Here is a 23089-nt window from a genome sequence, read left to right as displayed (position 1 = left end):
TTATGCAGACAAGCACCAATACCAATTTAAATTTTAAAGAATGTAATGGGAAAAACAGGCAATACCTGTAAAGACTTCTCTAGAAGTTCACTGATCTCATTCATATCAGATCCCACTGCTGTGAGGTGCTCTGCTTGTCGATAATAATTTATTCCAAGATCACACCATATGCTAGGCAAAGGCATCAGTTTTAAAGCTCTGCCATAACACCTACAGAAATATGAATCACAGAAGCATTATTCCAAGCCTTTCTGCATGAAGAGCAGAGGGCTGAGAAAACATTCAAAGAAGTGCTTAAAAACCTAAACCAACCAACCATGCATAAATACAAACAAAAGCAGACAAGAATGGAAAGCAACAACCAACTAACCCATTTTCTGTCAGGCAGATACCTTCAGAGAATCTTTCCTGGTCTAAAGGCAGTCTGTAGTGCTCACCACATACAAAGCCACTTACGTGCATTAAATGAAAACTATGTCAATTGCAGCACGTATGCTTTTACTTAAAACAAGCACTAGTCATTTTTACAGTTAATCAGACTTCCCCCAGGAAGCATCTGACTCCATATATCATGGCTAAGATTTACAAATCAGCTGAATTTCCTGCCTTACACATCCAACTGCACAAAGCTCAGAGGGAGAGTCACAGAAGATGGCTACAGAAAATATTTTCTACCATCATGAGCCAGAAACAAGGATTTCCCTCTTCCAATGTATTCTAGACCCCATAGGTAGGGAAGAAAAATCAATGACATTTTTGTAAGAAAGAAATACAGACAGAAAGCTTAAAGTATTATCTTGGACTTTAGTAGTCCTGGGAGAACTAGTTAGCAACTACTGCAACCAATCCATGTGAAGAGGTATAATTTACTGAACGAGAGGCAGCATGTAGCCATGCTCTGGAGACAGAAACAAGGAGAACAGCAGATGCTAGATGAATTGTTGAGAGCCACTGCGGCAATCCTGGAAATATACTCTGAAATGAGTAAGGTAATTTGGAAGAAGCATGAGACTCTATTTACCACCTCATTAATCTTCGCTCAATATGCAGGTGTTGGCAGATCAGCATGTCTTTCATTTTCTAGAAATGGTCTAGAACACTTGAGAATCTATACAATCTCAAGATGCATAGAAGCCTGATATAATAAAAAAACATTACCTTCCTCCCAGTACAAGCAGCTCACTTTTCTTCAGCCTCTGTGTGGCTGCATTTTTACCCAGAAGCGATCCTAGAACTTGAACATTCACTTTAGCTGGTGAAATAACATGCACGCTAGTACAGGTATCTCCAAGCAGTTTCCAGAGGCAAGATACATCAGGACGTTGCTTTGTTGCCCTGTAATTAATGATACAGAAACCCCCAACAACACACATTCAGACACCTCAATATACTTTGCTGAAAGAAAGTTTACCACTTCAGCACAGACTCTAATGTTTGTTTAATCAACGAGCTGTTTGTCTTTCTTTTTTTTCTTTTTTTTTTTTAATTATTGTTTTCTCCCTATTCAACTTACGGGTCTAAAAGATCAAAAATAAACAAAAAAGCCCCTACAAAATGCCAATATATCCCAAGTTTGTTGGGACTTAGTGTCAGTTCTGCAAATTATTCATTATCTGTCAACATGTAAGCTGACTATACCCACTTTAGCATTTCAGGCCTAAGTCCAGAATGTATTATTAAAACCATTTCCAATAACCACATTCTTGCTTTCAGATTAGAAGCCTGGTCTATTTGTTTTAGTTTACTGGAAGTCCTAAGATACATAACTCTTATTCTTCTGCCTGTCAACCTATTATCCCAGTGGATGTTAAATGACTGAGTATTTAGTACTAACCTTGTAAAAAATTCAAGAGCCCGCTCTATGCAATCCATAGCCTTTCTATCAAAAAAGTTATCAAGGGCTGATCTTGCCAAGCTCAGATAGCATTCACCAAGTCCTGAAAATAAAAGAAAATATCCTCTATGAAAAGTGATGCTTTTATGATCTGCTTGATAAAGGAGGTGGGGTGGAAGGATGAAAGCCTGCTCAGTGTTCTGCTTGGTATAAAGATTTATAGCCTGCACAGGTAATGCCAAATTCAAAAGACCCAAAGTGCCCACAATACAAACCTTGCTTTTAATCTACCCTGCCAAGTGTGAACTGTAGAATAACTTGGATATTAAAATAAACCAAATAAACTATTTGGTTTATTAAATTATTATTATAAAATAAATATTATTATATAAAATATACTAAAATTATTACTATAAAATAAACCAAATAAAGCATAAACCCCATAGCATTTAAGCTTTGGGTTTCTCCTCAAACATTCAGAAAACCCCTCCAGAGAAATCTGCTCTGCACTGAGAAGTCTTGGACAAATACACCAATTTTCAGTTGACACAAGTTAAATAATATTTCCAAAACACAAACAGAAGAAACAATGTTACAATAGGCTAAAGGGAAAGTCTTCTTAGAAGAAGACTTGAAACCAACATTATTTAATCCTATTTATGTAATAATTTACTTCATATGATGTATGGAGTCAAGCTGGGATGTAGTTAATTTCCTTACAGCAGCCCTCATAGTGCTGCACTGTGTATTGATAGCTAGCAGGGTGCTCATAACACACTAGTGCTTTGTTTGCTGCTGAGCAGTGCTCCACCAGCATCAAGGCTGCCTCTCCAACATCCCTTCCCCCCACCAGTAGGGGTAGGCAAGATCTTGAGCGGGGACACAGCCAGGACAACTGACCCCAACTGGCCAAAGGGATATTCCAGACCATATAATGTCTGCTCAGCAAAAAAAGCTACGGGGAAAGGATGGGAGTGACGGTGGGGTGGGGGGACACAACACATTCATTATTACAGTATTTGTCTTAGGTAGAAACCACTATGCGCACAGAAGCTCTGCTTTCCTGGAAGTGGCAGGACATCACTCACTGATGAGTAGAATAAAACTTTTGCTCCCCTTTGTTTCTGTGTGCGGCCTTTGCTTTTGCTTTATTAAACAGCCTTTCTTTTGACCCACTGTTTTTTTCCATCTTATTTTCTCCCTTTCCTGCTGAGGGGGAAAGAGTAGCTTGGTAGGCACACAGCGTCCAGCAAGGCCACCAGGTATGCAAATAAAGGCAACTGTTAAAAAGGAACTTCATTTAATGACACAATTTCTAGCATTTTGGAACTGATGAGGTAACTAGTTAACTCCTTGAGTTATACTGTTGCTGGCACAGCAGTGATTCTGTCTGGCAGTAGGGCATGGTACAACCACCATTCATTCTCAGTATTATTTTCACAGTTCTGAAGCTACCTTCCTCATGCCATCACACCCTCTACCTAAACCCAAGCTATTCATCATGCAGTCATGTTTTGCAAGATCTTATCTCCCCCTCACAAGTATTTGTTTTGACCACAGAAGACATCCCAAGATCATGAGCTTCTGAGATGTCAAGAAGCAATGTATTCTAAAACCAAAATTGATCTCATTCCCTGAGGTTATACAGTAAAAGATACACTGGAGCACAGGCAGAATAAACATACCACTTAGTAACACAAAAATAAAATACATCAAGATGATGTATTCAAGTAACATCAGCATAGTTATTTTTTCACCTTCTAGACTATGCTTCCAACAACTCTATTCCAAAACTGAATCCATCTAAATGGATCAGAAAAGAACCAAAAAAACACTGATGTATGTTTCAAAGAATTTTTAGAAGGCCCACAAAAGATAGCACACCAGACTAAACATTAAACAGTCCTAAGAAGGCAAAGACTGGAGGCTCACAGGAGGGTCTCGAGCTAATAAATCAGAGATTAGGATGAGAGGGATTATGAGAGAAAATTTAGAAGATACAAGAAAACAAGGTAAGTGTAGAGGCAACTATAGGGGAGGAAACATTGATATCATGTGCTTACATCCTGTCTAAGCATTTTATTCTAGGTAATGCTGTCAGCAGTCACCTACAGAAACCAGAAAACCCATGTACACACACACACATTTCTATACAACACCTCTGCAAACTGCTTCTGCAGTCAGGTGTTGCCTTCTTACCCAACAACTAGACAAACTCTCTATCACCAATACTCTTGAACTCCATCATGGAGCTTTTGCCATGTCACTTTAGTCTGGCAAATTCCAAGTGACAAATTTATATAGGAAGAGGTGCAACCACCTTGTACCCCTTTCCAGTAATATGTTTACTGTTGGAATAGTAACCCAACAATTCTGACTTAGTCTTACAAGAACCAGCCTACATTCACCCCAAAATCAAAAGGCCTTATGCACAAGGAAAGAATACTTTCTAACCTAAAAATTCATGCTGGTACCAAGCAGCAAACAGCGTCTATTTCAGATGGATGTATGGAGCGAGAATGACTGAATACTAGGGCCAGGGAGAATGTGAACCAAACAGTTACTCAGTGGCTACCAAAACGTTATACATTCCCAGTATCATGTATCTTAAGAATCACAGTTCTAACACCGGAATGGAGTTACAGTTCTCTTTCTCTCTGCTCCCAGCTATATACCAAAGACCTCTAATGCCACCTCTAACACTTGTGAGACCTCTTGGTATATTTTACTGATATTGTTCATCACTTGAAGGAGCTCAGAGGTGTCTGAATCACCAGGGCTGACAAAAAAAAGTGAGGAACACATGGTCAGGAGCAGCAGAAAATTAGTACAAACACACCTCTTTGAAACGGCAGCCTGACTCTGTGGCCTGCTGAGCCAGCATCTGACTGCGTAGGTAAAACTACAGCACCATTAGCTGGCTTCATCTATCTATCTTCAATTCTTCTACCCATCTGGCCTGGTAGCTACACAGGAATAAGAACTTTTCATACTTGCTTGGAAAAAAAAAAAAAAGTCACACCCATCCATCATGATTTAAGAGCTCTCCAGACATTTGCAGGCCACTGCACACTAGCTTTCATGTGGGGGATCACAATGCTCTACCTACCCAAAATCCCAACACTAATCCTTTCATGCAGGAAAACCTCAATACACCAAGAACCTCTCCACAAGACAAAGCACTACAGTGTGTAGACAGAGAAAAAGTTAACAATTTCAAATTCAGACATCTTACCTTTCAGCGCAGGCACATAATCTTCTTTATCCTTTAAAATTTGCTGATAGGTTGCTACAGCATTTTCATATTTGCCTAGAATCTGCTCAACTGCTGCAGCTTTGTAAACACTGTACACGAGCCCTGGGTTCAGCTCACTTGCTTTCCTGAAGGATTTTAGAGCTGTTGAGTAGCTACCTCTGTTCAAATAAGCCTCCCCTAGAGACTCCCAGCAGTTGGAATCCTTCGGATCAGCCCTGACAGCTGCCTGCAAACTGAAGATAATCAAGATATTAACTTGCTTAAATAGAAAGTAATGCAAATTAATATAAACAAATTATTTCCTTGTATTATATAAACACAGCACAGTAGTGTTTTCATCTTCATAGCACATTATATAAACACTGTACTTATTCTTCACTCATTATTCAGTGCTACACCACGTTTGTCTATGTCTGTGACTAGGCTTGTTAGTACAGAACACTGCCATGGTGAAAACACTACACTGTGCCAATTCTGAAAGATATCTGAAGATAAACACAGCGTGCTCAGACCCATTTCCCATTGTTTAGTACAATCCACCCTATAGTCAGCTAACTTACTTCCAAACTTTGCTAGATCAAAGCCTTTTTTATTGGGGCTTATAGAAAATGACTTAAACCAATCAACCACAAGTTCTCTTACTCAGCCACTGCTTGTGACGGCTGATCAGTTCTCAGGTAGTAAAGTCCACGATGAAGCCAGGCCCATTTTGCTGTACCAGGACTTGCTCTTTCAGTTACCTCATTCAGGACTGACAGAGCAGTGTCCTAACAAAGCACCAAAATATGCCAGGTTAGTAAACATGTATAGCAGTAAAGAACAAAGTTCTTCTTAGAGAAGAATACTCTTAATCCAGCAAATTATTAAGATGTCCAACCTGTTGATTACTGTTATGAAGAACTGTTACAGAAGCTTCTTAAAGGCTGAGTGGCAGATTACAGGAGAATATTATCACATCTAAAGATGTGATTATTTCTTACGTACTTGTCTTTGCAAATAGACAGAAGCTTCCCGCAGTTTTGTAGAAACTATTATTTATTTTTAAACTAGAAAAGGATACAAGTATTTGCAGCAAGTCAGATGCTTAGATACTTTCCAGATGTTCAAACAACATCCACAAAATATGGGTTGTTTTCTTCCTCTATAATATCACAGTCTAAGAATTTTTTACATAATGCCGTATAAAAAACATTTTTCAATTTATACGCTTTTCCTGAAAGCGGGAAGGTGGAAGACAGAGAGAAGAAGTGGTGCAAGTTGAACATGAAAAGAAAACTTAAGTCTTCATGTTCCCTACTGAAAAAATCCTTCATCTAAATCATGTAAGTGATGACTACCATGCTATGCTTGGCTCCCCTACCCTCAGACAGATTTAATTTGGAATTGAAGCATAAAAATTAAGCAGGTCCAACTATGAAAGCTGCCAAGCAATGACAGAACATTTGTTTTCAGAACTTATTCTCAAATACAAGGGAAACATGAAGCAATTCCTCAAAGAACAGAATTAACAGAAAAATGAAACAGCAGTAATCCAGGGCCCTGTATGTACAATACCATGTCTCCAAGTTCCACACTTAAGTCTACAGCTCCTGTTCCAGATTCCTCATCAGTTCCATCCAGTTCAAAAGCCTTTTTATAGCAACCACGAGCTCTACTTTTGTCTCCAGCAATGTCTCTGTAGTAGTTACCTAAATAACGAAAGACACTTCCCAAGTAGCTGTCCAGTTTTGCAGCCTGTAAGGAAATATGAACACAGTGTAAACCAGCATTTTAAAGGATTATGCTAATAGACAGGTACAGCTATTGTTCAATCTGGGTATCAATTTATTTAAGCTCCTTCTGTGATATGCATGAAAAGTCAAACTTTATGATTTCAGTGATTACCCGAGCTTTAAATATTTGTGGAATCTGCTACAAACCTCATGATACAAAGCATTTTGTACATGAAATACTAATAAGTTAGTTGTGCTAGGAGAAAACAATTCCTTCCTGTCATTTCATACTCTGCTCCATTTCAACCACTATGTTGATACTCTTACCATATTACATGACAATTATCTCCAGACTTCCTAAAGTTTAAGTTCCTTTTTAGATACTTGGCAGATTAATTTATATTTAAGAAAGCCAGAGACCCAAGCAGCTGAAAACAGCTTGAACAATAATAACAAAAAAACCCTCACTGAAAGTAGTCTAGTACCAAAATTATTGTTCAATTCAACTACATTCTCCAGTATACCCTACTGCTACTGAAGTGCAAACAGTAGGCAATGATTTGAGTTGCCAATACCTATCATGATTTTATATGGTGAGTTTTATGTACGTATGTTTGTATACATATTATATATATATGCATACACACATATACATACACACACACACGTCTAGAGTCTTCCTCTGTATACTTCCATGTTCCAAATCAAGATGCCAGACTAAATCTTTTGGATTCACATTCTTAACTATGTTCAGAGAAAAAGCCACAAGCACCAAAACCCCAAAGATCAGGTACAGTTCATAAACTATGTTCTGCAGAATTACTTCTATGGATAGACACTGGAACTCTAACACCATTCTCACCATTTTTCCTGCCTCACTTTTTTTCCAATCTGAATTTTGCCCTTCCGATTTCAAAACATCTTCAAAGATCTACACTGGTTATCTAGAGGCCTCCACTTCCATCAAGAAAAGAAGACTTAGAGAATCGCCACTATTTCTGGCTAAATCAAAGGCCTCAAGAAATAGGCAAATAGAGGAAAACAAAAGCAGGGCGATTCCATGGAATCGCGCAGCTTTCTCAAATGCCTTTGGCACACATGAACTTGGTTTACAGGCTCTGGAGGCTTGTAAATTTTAACAAGCAGAGTCATAGAATCACTGAAAGGTTTGGGTTGGAAGGGACCTTAAAGTTCAAGTTCCAAACTCCCTGCCATGGGCAGGGACAAAAATGTTCAAGTCTGTCATTCTAATCAGTGTATTTTCCGTATTTGATTTCTCGTACAGGAAAACACTAATCCTACACGAATAAAGTAGCCTTTACCTTCAAGAACTGAGTGAGTGCTTTTCCTTTGTCTTTTCTTGTCTCATCACTCATGAACCAGTACGTGAGCCCCAGGTACTGATGATACTCTGCAGTTTCAGCCTTTCTTTCAATAGCATTTAGAAAACTAAGCAAAAGAAACAGAAGACAGATCAGACAAGTTCTCGAAAGTGCACAACAGTATTTGCAGTCCTCCCCTGACATATCCCTACTAGAAGAAAGAAAAAGAGTCTACCTTCTTTCTGCCTGTTCATAGTTCTTTTGGGAATAATGAATGAAACCCTCTAGAGCATGGGACTCAGCCAGGTCAGGGTGGGACAACAAAAGCTCTTGTGAAATCTGCAAAAGAATGTCATTCTTCCCTAGTTATTTCCTCTATGAGAACAAGAATTTCACTTAGCTTACAGGAATGACAATACAGCACTAACCTTTGAAGCTTGATCCATTAAACCTTTCTTTAGGTAAGCCTGACCACTGATAGCTAAAACCACTGGATCACTGTTTGCATCCACAATCTAGAAAAACAAGTAATAGACACAACCAAGTTATTCTCTCCACAGATTAAGAAATCAAACATGTCAAACACAGACTGCATGAAGATAAATACAAAAAAAAAAAAAAAAAAAAGAACAGACAGAATACCCTTGAGAAGCCTTCCAATAATTTTTATGAAGAACAGGGAGAAGACTGTAGAGAGCAAGGACAAAGGTACCCAAGACTAAACAGCCAATAATGACACTGTGATAAAAAAAGAGGGGAAGCAAAGTCTGCTTAAAGCTTAGCTGTTCAATCTTAAAGTAATATGCTCTTGTTCATGAGTAAGGACAAGTGAATGAAGGATGCAGGGAGTAGGATTACAAAAATAATTCAGATTACGGTGAGCAACAGCCATACAACTAGCAAGAACCCAGCAGCACTGAGCAAGACCAGACAGGGTCAAAAGTGACAGCTTCTAGAATTAGAATTGTGAGTCAAAAGCAGATGTAGAGAAGACTAAAACAACAGAGAAGGAAGGAGTGTTTGGACTACACCGTAGGAGCTGTCTTAACCATACAGAATGTAGAAAGGAGGCAAGGGGAGAAATACACAGCCTGAGTTTTTACTACAAAAAGATGACACCACTTTAAAAAAAAAATGTATATGCTTTTTAATTAATGAAAATACCTGCTCAATTGCTTTAATGGCTTCTTCTGCAGCACTAGCATCACCTATTTTAATCAAAGCCTCTGCTTTCAACTGGAGTATGAGGTTCTTCCACTGAAGACTAGGGCCCTCAGATGTTCCAAGAGCCCTGAGAGCTGTATCAAGAGAAAAGTTTCATCAAGTGAAAAACAGAAAAAGAAACTACGAAGAGCACCACTGCTCCCAGTATCTTTTAAATCTTGATAATTGCAGTATTTCACTCAAATAGACCACCACCAAATAGAACCAGTTTTTGAGTGCTGTCCCCCATGATGAAGAAATCATGCTGCGAAATTTTTATCCATTCAAGTTTAGAAGTTAAATCAATTTTAGAAAGGTCCCTTTAGAAACTTGGAGAGACTGTTTGCTTACTACCTGCTGGCCATATAAGTGGAAAGCTACTTTTTTCTGATCTATGTTCTGAAGAAACAATCACCTTTCAATAGACAAGTTGTTTTTCACTTCATTGTCTAAAGAAAAATTATTACTGAAACAAGTGATTTAACCTTTGTACCTTTCTACACAGTATTGACTATTTCCCAAATACACAGAATAACCTCACCTCAGAGAACTAGGGCATCTGTGTTGTGCTTTGGCATTCTCCAGAGGCACCAATATTCTGACTTTATCTAACTGTATTTATCTTCACACATGATGAATTTTTGTCTGACTTCATACAGCCAGTAAGAAAGGCCAAACATAAAGCAATGCCTCCCCAGAATTCTCTCAGACTTCCCACACATTCTTTGGACTCAAGGAAACTATCTGCATCAACAGCATCTTTTAGTAAGGCGCAGATTAACTTATACCTTGCATTGAGAAACAAAATTGTTTGTTCTTTTTATTTGTTAGCTTGTTGTGCCAACTGTATGCTGGGCTTCATTCCCAGTAGTGTGAGCATTCCCCCCTGCAGTGTCATGCCCAGCTCTGGGGCAACAGCACAAGAGGGACATGGAGCTGTTAAGAGTGAACTCAGAGGAGACCACAGAAATTCTGTGAGGGCTAAAGCAGCTCTGCTTTGGAAATAGGCTGAGAGATCTGGGCTTGTTCAGTCTGGAGAAGAGAAGGCTCTGAACAGATCTTACAGCAGCTTCCAGTGCCTAAAGGGGCTACAGGAAATCTGGAGAGGGGCTTTTGACAAGGACCTGGAGGGACAGGACAAGGGGGAATGGCTTTAGCTTGACAGAGGGGAGACTGAGATGAATCTTAGGCAGAAGTTCTTCCCTGTGATGTTGGTGAGGTTCTGGCACAGGTTGTCCAGAGAAGCTGTGGCTGCCCCATCCCTTGCAGTGTTCAAGGCCAGGTTGGATGGGGCTTGGAGCAATTAGTTCCTTAATGCTAATTTTTCCTGTCTTGTTTTATAGCAACTTTTATTAATGCTATAATCACAGACAAGTTGTTTGATTAATCCTCTGAAAAGAAGGATCACGGTGTAGAATTCACCCTCAGCTCTTCCATGATGAACACAGATGGGAAAAGAATAACTTCATTTTTTTGGCAATAAATTTCTTTTTACGTACTTCGCTCTGTTTTCACATTTCCTTTGCCCAAGTTCATAGGCCTTTTGAATCTCCCTTGCTGGCAAGTACTTTTCCTTGCTTTTAATCATTTCCCATGGCTGTTTAGTCAGGTCTGCATACTTTTACCATTCAAGTCTTTCATGAGTTTTTAATTGCATTTTTCTCTGCCAGAAAAAAGTCCACTTTAGCTGCCCTTTATTTATAACCATCAAATAATGGCTCTATGTAGACACGATACGCATCACTAGATCATAATAACTGCCCTCATTCCCAGCTAGCACGGATGAAGATTTACATTCCGTGAGGTTTCTTAAGGTGCAATTCTGAAACATTCTCCACTTTACATTAATTTATTAAAATCTTGTATTTCAGGTCTAAATATGGAATCTACCAGCCTAAAATTTTGTGACACCTAGCCTTGTGGATCTGTAGAATCACAGAATGGTTTGTGTTGGAAGGGACCTTAAAGCTCATTTAGTTCCAAGCCTCTACCACAGGCAGGGACACCTTCTACTAGACCAGACTGCCCCAAGGCTTGTCCAGCCTGGCCTTAAACACTTCCAGGGACGGGGCAGTCACAGCTTCTCTTGGCAATCTGTTCCAGTGCTTCAGTTCTCAAGTGTTTCAGGCAATTATCTGCAGTTTGGTGGAGTTGGTCAACCACCAGCTGAAGAGGCACATCAGAACATGCAAACCTTCTAAATATTAAGTGTCAGACAGATCTCTGGTCCTGATCAGCCAAGTGTTGTCTCTTTTGCTGAGACTAAGCAGCACAAGATGCTTTCCAGCTGTTGTAAACCAAGAGAAGCAGGGGACACCAGCACAAGCCATAAAACTGCACAAAGCAGAGGACTACGCTATCTACTCAAATCTACCATGCAAAGGCCACACTTGGCTGCACTATATGAAGTGGTGTACCCCTGCAGTTACTCTTTAGCTAGTGAAAAGCTACCTTGATTGCAGGACATGACAGCATCTCTGTGTTTGTGAAGTTTCATCTGTGCATCTGCCAAATAATGCCATGCTGCTGGACACTGGCTTGTCTTCTGCAAACCTAATAAAAGAAGTTTTAACAAGGCACTAAAAAAAAAATTGTTTAAGGCTGCAAAAACACTGAAGATGCTATACTACCATATAATGCCATCAAAACATATTATCAATCAGATAAGAAGACATGCAGTTAATTTTAAATTTGAGTCTTATTTTAAACTGCATTAGACATATGGGGTTTCATGCAGTAAGGCAATGACTAAGAAGTATGTTAGCTTCTGTTAAACTTCATTTTGCATACAAACTTACATATGCAAACAAAAAAATGGCAAAAAGCAAGGAAATATACAACACTGGTTTAAGGTAACTTTTGTTTCAAAAATGAAAAAAAATCCGTCACTTTGATTAGACATGAACATCAGCAGCCTGTATATTATATGGATTTTACTAGAAACCAGAAAAGGCATACAGAACTTCAAGACAGCAAAAAAATGTTGACAAGAGTATTTGACTAAAACTTTCTAATAAACCTGCCTTAATTGAAGATTCAGTAATATAACTGTATTTGAGTCTTCTGAGACACATATATATTACCATTAAATAATGCCTTGAAGATTCAATGCCTAAAATGCAAATACTTGGCTTAGTGGGAATGACACTGTCCCCAAATTTTATCCATTTACAATATTATATCAAGAGCCTTCCCTTTGCATTCTCACCTTCATAAGCAGAGTATTACATGTAAAAGTAAAAATAAAGAAATAAAATTATTTGGGAGATGAACCTTTTGCCAAAACTAGGATATATATTTTTGTCAAAACATCCAAAGGCAATTTAAGCCAGGAGAATTTGCTTTCCATGGAAGACTTTTTCCCTCTTGAGCACATGAAATTTTTATTTTAGATTTTAGGTAAGACATACTGTTTCACTGTGGGCAAGTTACCATAGAACACTGTAGAATATTCCGAAATCAAATTTCAGAAACAATCTTATTCTAAACGTAGGTGAAAGGATGCAGGATATCACAGCATAGCCTGACTGACTCATAACTACTTAGGTCCCAAATGTTTATTTGCCCAGCTTTCTCAGTAAACTGCTTTGAATACTCCCTGACTGGCACAGTTGAAAATGGAGACTACTTCTTAAAATGATGTAACTTTAAAGAGAAGTCATCTTTGTTCAGATATAGAAATGCAGTAACTAGATTAGAGAAACCCCATTATGTTTTACTTCACAAATTCCACATTCCTTCATTAATTTTTATTGCTGTATTTTCTGCTTCACCTAGGTATTTCCCCAATAACAGTCACATTAGAAACAAAGTTTACAGTTGACCACGTGAAAATACTACAAAGCTGACTACAACAGCAATGACAGACTTCAGAGATGTTAGACTTAAAGCCATATTTAAAAAATATTCAATGCTGAGTATTCAATGCTGAGTATTCTTTTAAAATCCACCTGATCTTGGAACTGGCAAAGTACTATGGAAGCATAAGATTCCCAAAATATCCAGCATAAAACTAGCTGGTGTTTAAGTTACAGAGTACTTGTACTGCTTTATTAAATATTTACCTTCAGTAAGACTCTTAACAGCCTCCTTGTATTTCTTTTCTTGGAGGCTTTTTACACCAAAACCAATAATGCTTAGACCATTACTTGGGTCCATCTCCAAAAGCCTAGAAAAAAGGCACAGGGCCTCTTCTGACAAAGTACCTGGTTTCACAAAAAAAAGTATTTCATAAGAGTTTTAGATAAAAAAAAAACAACAAACCCAAAACCACCCAACAAAACCACAAACCACAGCATACTTTATCTACATCAATAACACCCTTATCCTTTGAGCTTAAAATAACAAATTTATTAAATGATTTTTTTCCAAAGGTACTACCCTCCACTCCCAAAATAAACCCAAAAAATATGCAGTAATTTAAACAGCCAGTAGCACCAAACAAAATACACTTTGAGTCTGAAACCTGAATTTCTAAGCATTCATGTTAAAATTACTACAGGTATACGCCCTTCATTAATAAAAACTAATTCCTTCATAATCTTTTCACATAAGGCCAGCTAAACACCCATGTCAAAATTGACCACTTATATATTAATTTCCTTCCAGAGCAGGCCTACAAATTCACTGTGATAAGCTTGCTGAAACAGCCTTGCTGTGAACCACATCATTTAATGCATTTGCTTAATTTTAAATGATGCTACTAACTTCTTATGCTTGTGTTTAGTTGTGATTGTAGACTTGGCTGTCCTTGCTTAAAGCAACCATTGTGACTTGCAGCAACAGTGTTTGAACTATTTTCTTCTTAAAATTATGGATTCACTTGCCTTTGATTTATATTTGGTAAAGGTGACTAATAATGCATCTGAGTTACAAGCCCACAAGTTTGGGACACAGAGAACTATGACATAGTTGGAATGACACAGATATAAACAGCTTTACTAAAACTGAAACATTATTCTTCCCACCCTAAGATGGCTGTGGGATGGTGAGATGTTGTCAGAACATTGGTATATAAGAACTGTGCCAACCAGATCCTTCATTTTTTTGGAAATCAGTTTCTTCATGCTTCTCTGAAACATAAAGTATTCTTATATGGAAATGAGGGGCCAGGCCCCATTTGCCTTTATCCTTTCCAATCAAAGTGAAAAACTCCCTCTTGTTTTACATTGCTATATTATTCCATGAAGCCTACCTTCAAAACTGGAAAAGGCATTTTTCTACCTAAGGTGAAAGCTGTACTTCTCTTTACATAAACCAGAGGGGGCTTGTCCTCCATTTTCTTTCCTTGTTTTAAAAAGAATTAAAACCAAATTCTGATGCCTTAAACAATAAAATGAAAAGACAAAAATTCGGCAGTTACCTTCGAAAATGCTGAGAAACTGCCCAATACTATCACACTGTTGTTTAGTGACCTACTGAAAATAACAGTTGTATACTTTCAGATCCCTGCACTACTGAACATGTTGTGTTTTGTTTTCTCAGAGATTCTCCTTCTCTGTGTAAAAGAAAATATTTACACAGGTCTGTTTATTCCCTATTCACCAGGTATTCTTTCGAAGGAAGTTTCACACAGGTTTGATTTTTTTTTGCCAAGAGAGATTTTCTGTGTCAAGAATAAACTAAGTACAGCCTGTCCTCAGTCTTAGAGAACCGGTTAACATTCTCAATTGCCTCTTCTAAGCTGAAGACGGCTAACCATTTATTCAGACAGACCGCTTCAGGGTTTTGTAAGGCATTCTTTCTGTGCGACTGTACATTGCCAGAATTGAACTTAATTCACATACATTTTTTTCCCATTTACAGTCACCACTTAGTTACAGAGCTAGGAAATACAAAATCACAGAAACAAACACCTTTCACTTACTAGACAGGCAGAAATATAATACAAAAGTAGGGTAAAAACTTGTAAAAAGATTGTCACAAAGCTATAAAATAATTTAAGCCCCAAAACTGTATAAATCCATCCTACTCACCTGACTGAACAAAATGCAAGCAAAGTACTTCTAAAGGATAACTCACAGAAGGATACAAAGCCATCATATCATTACAGGCTTTTTCCAACCTAGCTGCTTCATGAGAAAACTTGAAAAGGAACAAAATTAATAGTTATTTCTGTGAATTATTAGAAGTAAAATATTACATCTGCTCACTGATGAAGACAGATACCCTTACTTTTGACAAGCACTGAATGAAGTCCTTGTAAAGGTTTTGGTGGTCTTCACCAGGAATAGTGTCAAAAGACTTCAGAGCATGTTCAAACGCAGTCACAAGCTGAAATAAGAAATGAGTGCAACAAATAGTGACCCATAGACCAGAATATTTCAGTTGGAATGGTCTTGCAACAATCATACAGTCCATCTAGATGAACTACTAACCACTTCAGAGCTGATCAAAATTTAACATGTTATTAAAGGCATTGTTCAAATGCCTCTCAAACACTGACAATCCTGTTCCAGGGTCTGAACTCCTTCTTGGCAAAAAAATGCTCTCTCATGTCCAGTCTGAGCCTCCCCTGCTGCAGCTTTGAAATATTCCCACATCTCCTGTCCCTGGATCCCAGGGAGAAGAGATCAGCACCTCCCTCTCCACAACCCCTGCTCAGGAAGCTGCAGAGAGCAACAGGGTCACACCTCAGCCTCATTTTGTCCAAAGGAGATTAACTCAGAGTCCTAAGCCGCTCCTTGAAGGACAGGACTTCCAGCCCTCCCATAGTTAGGTGGACAGTTACATGTTATTATCTGTATCTTACTCATTATGTTTACACTAGTACTGTGAGCAGAGGAAGTCACAAATCTTTATTCTGAAGTAGTACTCAAATATGATCCAAAGCACACTGTTTAGTACAAGACGAAACAGTAATATACTGTTTCATAATATAAGACTGGTATAAGGAAGTCAAAATTTGCAAGAACATAGGTTCTTCTTCATACCTAATCCCACATAAAAAAAAAAAATAATCACAGAACCATAGAATGGTTTGGGTCGGAAGGGACCTTAAGCTCATCTAGTTCCAACCCCCTACCACAGGTAAGGACACCTTCTACTAGAAAAACAAAGACTTTGGTAACACAAAACATAGGTTACTATCCTCTATGGCTAGCTGTTATCCCTTCTCCCTGCTCTAGTTTAGAAAGTAGTCTTTTATTTCTTGACTCCTACATACTAATGAACACGGGCACTGTAGAGTGCAGGCTGCCACACAAGCAAGCTAAACAAAAAGTTGACCACAGCTTGTCATAAGTGAAATACTGAACAGGACGCTGCCTTCAATGCCACATCCTTCCGGTTTCTGGTGCTTTACTCAAAACTGCAGTAAAATGAACTGCAGATTTGCACAGGAATGCCAATCCTCTTATTTATGCAACTTTTTCTCAATTTCTTTCCCCAAAAAGAAAGCAGTGCTGACTGCACTGCTCATATCACAGCTATCTAAGTCAAATACATATATAACAGCCAGTAAATCAAAGTGTTTTCCTTCTCAAAAAGCAGAGATCCAGATTCAATTCTCTGGTGTCTGAAATTAATTCAGTTTAATTCCTTAACCTCTTTTAATTCTTTAACCAGATTTGCAATAGGAATTCTACCCTATCTATTGAAGAAGGCTCATCTTGCAAGAACAGTTAAATCAGATAAAACTAAATTAACTTTGGCCATAGAGAACACAGGATCAGTATAAGTCATGATAATCATCCTGTTTGCTCCAATTAGCTTTGACATTCTTCTACGCTATCTTAAAATCTACAGGAAAGAAGAAAATTTAAATTAAAGCATTGCTATTTAGGATAAGGACAGGGTATGAAGAAACTGAAAATCTGTGCTACCTCTTCCACCCATGAGTAAAGTAGGAGGCAGTTTCTTCCTCCAAAGAATGCCTGTATTGGGTTTACATGGCAAGGTTTTGGTAGCAAGGAGGTGAGGGGGGACTACATGGGTAGCTTCTGTGAAAAGCTGCCAGAAGCTTCCCCCATGTCTGACGGCCCCAGGGCAGCCAGCACCAAGACGGACCCACTGCTGGCCAAGGCCAAGCCTGTAAGTGACTTCAGTCACTTCAGAGGTAGCACCTCTGAGATAACATATTTGCAAAGATGGAAAAACTGTGTGTGCAACTGCAGCCAGAAAGAGGAGTGAGAATGTGTGAGAGCAGCAGGCCTGCAGACCCAAAGGTCAGTGAGGAAGGAGATGGGAGGTGTTCCAGGCGCCAGAGCAGAGATTCATTCCCCTGCAGCCCATGGTGCAGACTGGGGTAGATCAGATATCCATCTGCAGCCTAGGGAGGACCCCATGCCAGAGCAGGGGGAGGCCTGAAGGAGGCTATGACCCAATGGAAAGCCCATGCTGGAGCAGGCTCCTGGCAGGACCTGTGGCCCCATGGAGAAAGGAGCCCCCAGTGGAGCAGGTTTGGTGGCAGGACCTGTGACCTCGTGGGGGACCATCTCTGTTCCTGAAGGGCTGCACCCTGGAGGGGACCCTCACTGGAAGTTTGTGAAGAGCTGCAGCCTGTGGGAAGGACCAATTTTGGAGAAATTGGTGGAAGGCTGTCTCCTGTGGGAGGGACCCCACAGTGGAACAGGGGAACAGTATGAGGAGTCCTCCCTTGAGGAGGAAGGAGCAGCAGAGCCTGCGAGTGATGAACTGACCACAATTCCCATTCCCGATCCCCCTGTGCCACTGTGGCGGGAGGAGGTAGGGAATTTGTGAATGAAATTGCAGCCTTGAAGTAGAAAGGAGGGGTGGGAAGAAGGCTTTTTATGTTTTGGGTTTATTTCTCATTTGCCTACTCTGATTTTGATTGGTAATAATTTCCCCAAGACAAGACTGTTTTGCCCATGAAGGTAAGTGGTGAGTGATCTCTCTCTGCCTTTAGATACACTCACAAGCCTTTCATCGTATTTTCTCTCCCCTGTCCAGCTGAGGAGTGACAGAATGGCTGGGTGGGCTCCTGCGGAATGCAAGAGGCAGTTAATGAAGGAGCTCCAGGACAACTCCTTGGATTTAGGCACCTTATTCCACCTAAGGCCTACCTCAGGCTGCTACATCCTGTTTCTGTCAGAAGGTAAAACCACCCCTTTTTCCGAGAAGTTTAGTACTACTGAACATCAGTGAAACAGTCACAAGATTTGCACCATTTTTAAGTCTCTGCTTGGTCTAGCTGCACTATACACATGATGTATCTAGATGAGTGGGAACAATAAACATTACCAACTGCTCAGCCTTCTTATCCTGGTACTGTGTACTGTCTTTCAGTAACTGGATCATCCTTTTCCAAAGCTGATGAAGCTCTGTATTTTCTGCACCTTCCTTTTGCTTCATGTTTATTAGTTTCTGCCATGTTTCAGCCACCTGCCAACAAATGAACCATGCTGTCACACTTCAAAGTCCTGGGGGCCTGATACAAGCTTTCTAAGTACTGTCAACAATTCCACCCTAGGGCTGGCAACAGAGTAACACTGAAAGTAAGGACCCAGATTTACCAGCTTTCCGATTAAAACATATACCCAAAGCAGTATGCGGTACCTATTGCGGTCCACATTCTAAGGTACAGTAAATAAGAGAGTCTACATCAAGAGCATGAATTCTCACTCTGGTTCCTGGAGGAAATAACAGTAAAAACACACCTAAACAGTCATCTGATAAACTCTGACATGGAAGCTTTGTCGTATCTACAGCAGCAGTCCATGTTGAAATTCCACCGTGGAAAAAATAACAGAACTGAGAAAGAGGCAACAGGACTCTGATGCCTAATTTGCGATTTCCTGTTGAACACAGAGCAAGTCTGCCTTCATATGCTAAACTACTAGCATTGTGTTTAGTTTCAGAAACTAGTATACAAAGAGGCTTTGGAGCCAATTAATAGTCTTGAGTCTGATACTAAGTTATATGTGAAAGTTTTCATTTTCCACTGTTGGAGAAAAGGAGAGGAGATGACGTGGAGTAAAACCATGCACCAGCTTGTAAGAAATCAACCTTCTTAATGAGTAAGGAAAGACTGAACAGCAAAAATATGTATCCTAAAACTTATGCTGATTACTTGTCCTGGGTTCAGCTGTAACAGATATTTTTCTCCTTCTCAGTAGCTGGTGAAGTGCTCTGTTTCGACCTTAGTCTGAGAATAATGCTCAGACTTTAGCCTGAGGTAATGCACTGATGTTTTAGTTGTTGTTAAGAAATGCTCACCCTGATCAAGAACTTTTCAGTCTCTCCTATTCTGCCAGTGAGGCGGGGCACAAGTCAAGAGGAAGCAGAGACAGGACACCTAACCCAAACTAGCCAAAGGGGCATTTCATACCACAGCACATCATGCCTAGTAAATAAACTGAGGGGAGTCACCCAGAAGGCCCAGATCACTTCTCGGGTTGAGCTAGGGATCAGTCAGTGGGCAGTGAGCAATTGTATTGTGCACCACTTGTGTTTATTGGGTTTTTGTTTTCCTTTCCCCTTTTAGTTTTATATTATTTCCCTTATCATTATTATTATTGGTTGTAGCAGTAGTAGTTCTGTATTACACCTTAGTAACCAGACTGTTCTTATGTCAATCCATAGGCATTACATTCTTTTGATTCTCCTCCGAGAGCTGAGGGAAGGAGAGGAATGAGTGAGCGGCTGCATGGTTCTAAATTACCTGTGGGCTTAAAACATGAAGTTACTCGAGAAGCTACAGGCAATGCTACTGTTGAACTGTTCAGACATTTAACAGCTCCATCTAGCATTAAACCAACAAGACTATTTCTGCAATGGTCATGTTGACATGGATTTCTAGAGTGCTGGGTGGCCTGTCCTGGAGTAGCTTTGCATGTCATTATTGCTGTACATGGACTGCAGTACATAATGCACAGGTAATCAAGTTCAGGTTGTGTAGAAATTCCACCTTACCCTCTGTCATTAAGTATCAGGAATAATCTAGGAAGGGATCACCACACCAGTGAAAGGCTAATCAGATACCTAGAACTAGCCAAGCTAGGCAAAGGACACCCAACTTACACATGTAAAAGTGTATTTGGGATAATGCCTGACTTCCAGAAATAAAACAGAAGAACGATGTTCTACCATTTCAGCCTGTATACTATACATTCTTTGTCAAATTTTGTCAGCTTAATGGATTGCATCCATGTCTTACGCAGTGAAAAAAAAAGCAATACAATTAAAATCAGCTCTTCCTGACTGTGGGCCACAAGGAAATCTTACATGGTCTGTGGCTGCAAAAAAAAAAATGGGGATTCCCTGATGAAAAGTAGTTAGTTCCGATTAAATGGAAATTCCATGTTTGAAGAGAGAAAGCAAAATTACTCAACCTACCTCTAAGTATTTTTTTTCTTGATGATATAGCTCTACAAGCTTGGTACATACATCACACCATTTCTGCTTGTCACCACTAGAAAGGAAGAAAATCCCACACAAACAAGCTAAGTTTTCCAGCTGAGAGTTACATTTGTTTTGAAGTGCACCTATATAAACCAGATGTCATATATTCTGTCATCTTAAAGCGGACAAAAATAAGCCTACTTACTAATGCAGACAATGAACTATGAGAGCTGAATGCTTCAATGCAGAAAGTTTAGACAGAGGACATAGTATAACAGAATTTTCTCAACAGCTGACTTTAAGTTCAATTTTTCCAAGAGTTTTTGCCTTATCAGAACGGACAAGATTAAGAAACCTTATATAGGTACAGACAACTTTAGTAAGAAGTGCTGAAAGCACAGATGTTACAAGGCTTTAAAAATAAAACAACTCTATCCTTTGTATCAGCAACAGTATTCATTGAAGATCTTAGACTGAATTGATGGTATTCAGTATCTTTTACCTTGCATAGAGTTCCAAGAGCTTTTGGTAAACATCTGCTAAGTCTTCTTTGACATCTGTTTGGTTGGATTTCTCATATAAATTTGCTAATCCCTTTAGAAAAAAAATATTTGAAATGTAAGTAAGATTTTCTGTCAACGGTTGTATTATGAGAACACTGCAAGAGTTCTGCCTACGAAAGTTACTCAATACCTTCAATGGGGTCAAGTATTAAAATCATAATCTCTGAGCAGAATCTACGCTGATACCTCTGTAAAGCCTTTTGAATCTACTAAGTTTTCCTCACTTTCTTAACTAATACCAACAAATACTTGAAACTTGTATATGCTACATAATGTTGTCTATGTAACAGACAATATACAAAGCAAACTGTCACGTGATAAAAGATGTATGTCCAAGTATCATACTATCTTGCATAGTAACAGAAAGCCAGAATCTGATTGCAAAAGTAAGGAAATTTCAATATGCCTTGAAATACTGCACCAATGGTTATGCTTTAAAAAGGTATTTATATTAAAAATACTAAGAACCTATCTTCAAAAAGTATCAATTGTTGGTATCAGAGATAGACTTAATGTACAATTTTATGCTTCACAAGTCTCCAAACAACATACTTGTACACTGTAACTATACACTGTTACTGGTTGTCATGAATACACCACCCAGCACACAGCTACTTTAAATGTATAGTATTGTTTTTAAACAATAACAAAATTCAGTAACAAACCACTTGATGCTGGAAGCTGGAAAAATATGTTAATAGAAAAAACATTTTCTTGCCTATGAGAGCATTGTTAAATTTTCCTTGAGCTAGACACATGGAAACTCCTAAGCATGGATGAATTTACCGTACTGTTTCAATTTATGTTCTCCCTTTCATGCTTCACTGCTAACTAGTGTACACAAGAAATAAAATCTTAAATATGCTGAAATTGAAACTTACCCTGACATACAGGCTACGTAGGCACTCATGACTTAACTTTGAACACAGAAACAATACAAACCTCAGCTACTCCAAAGCTTCAGCAGAATCGAAGAAGACACAGTACAAGTCTCAACCCTGCTTTGTTGCAATATTTAACTCCATAGTGACAGTTTTCAGGCAAAGAAAAAGTTAGTCTGGACAGTCAGTACCTGCCATGCCAGTAACTGGTTCGGTTCAAGCTCAACAGCCTTCTTATATGCTCCTTTGGCCTGATCAGGCTGTTCTAACTCAGCAGCTGCCACGCCAATAAATACCCAAGCATTGTAGTTATTTTTTTCTTGCTTCAAGACTGCCTAGAAATATACAATTTTAAGTGAAACTGATGAATGAAATGCATCTTATAGATCCATGTATTGAGTTTTATCATTACAGTTGGGTGACTTATTCCACAACTTAATACTAGAAATAATTTTTAGAAAAAGGCTAGGATTAATAACTTCAGCTTTTCATATCAGACAATATTTCTTATCTGAACTGTAGGAAAAACATCTGGAGCTCAGCAATTAAAGCACTCCTGTCGAGGTGTAATTTAGAAATTTTTTATCTCTATCATTTTAGAATTAATGTTCTTATTGTCACATATAAGCAAATGCAAAAGCAAGGAGAATAAAAGCTTACATGTGGGCAACAAACATGAATGATCAGTGGAGTCAGACTTGAAAAATCAATCTCAACTATTATACCAATATGGTACTCCACACTCTGCACTACTACACAGCTGTAGGGATATGGGAACAGCAAGCCAAACATGCATAAAATATTACCTTCCAAATAAAAAAGTTAGTTACCTTGCAATGTTTTAAGGCTTCTTTATATTCTTTATTTCGTATTGCTTCTCTAGCACTCTTTAATGCTGCCTTCACCTCCTTATTTGACATTGTGGCTATTAAGTAAAAAGGATATATAATCATTTCTTTCAGAAAGATATACTGAACTCAAAATGTTGGTTATATCCCACTATAATTACATAGAGAG

The 23089-nt window shown here is 38.8% G+C and overlaps 1 protein-coding gene across 4 annotated transcripts in view; it reads right to left on the bottom strand.

Moving 5' to 3' along the window:
* SKIC3 (SKI3 subunit of superkiller complex) overlaps positions 1–23089 on the bottom strand; it is a 51959-nt gene that overhangs the window by 26699 nt on the left and 2171 nt on the right. For 3 of the 4 annotated variants that reach the window (XM_062617481.1, XM_062617484.1, XM_062617483.1), the window contains exons 3-21: positions 22903–22997; positions 22264–22407; positions 21131–21222; positions 20623–20698; positions 18529–18669; positions 15502–15600; positions 15303–15411; positions 13392–13532; positions 11779–11880; positions 9289–9422; positions 8553–8639; positions 8360–8463; positions 8125–8251; positions 6645–6824; positions 5733–5857; positions 5070–5323; positions 1835–1937; positions 1159–1335; positions 66–210 (exon numbers count right to left, since the gene is read on the bottom strand). In XM_062617481.1, coding sequence (XP_062473465.1) covers positions 66–210; positions 1159–1335; positions 1835–1937; positions 5070–5323; positions 5733–5857; positions 6645–6824; positions 8125–8251; positions 8360–8463; positions 8553–8639; positions 9289–9422; positions 11779–11880; positions 13392–13532; positions 15303–15411; positions 15502–15600; positions 18529–18669; positions 20623–20698; positions 21131–21222; positions 22264–22407; positions 22903–22992 — 2430 coding nt within the window. In that variant the 5' untranslated portion in view covers positions 22993–22997. Of the gene's footprint in view, positions 1–65; positions 211–1158; positions 1336–1834; positions 1938–5069; positions 5324–5732; positions 5858–6644; positions 6825–8124; positions 8252–8359; positions 8464–8552; positions 8640–9288; positions 9423–11778; positions 11881–13391; positions 13533–15302; positions 15412–15501; positions 15601–18528; positions 18670–20622; positions 20699–21130; positions 21223–22263; positions 22408–22902; positions 23005–23089 lie in introns of all 4 variants that reach the window. The other variant, XM_062617482.1, reaches the window with a different exon arrangement.

This window comes from Pezoporus occidentalis, unplaced genomic scaffold, assembly GCF_034315485.1.
Source record: "Pezoporus occidentalis ecotype Australia unplaced genomic scaffold, CSIRO_AGI_Poc_V1 ctg197, whole genome shotgun sequence".
Taxonomy (NCBI): Eukaryota; Metazoa; Chordata; class Aves; order Psittaciformes; family Psittacidae; genus Pezoporus; species Pezoporus occidentalis.
Note: the sequence above shows the minus strand (reverse complement) of the source record. Positions and strands in the feature narration are given on the sequence as shown.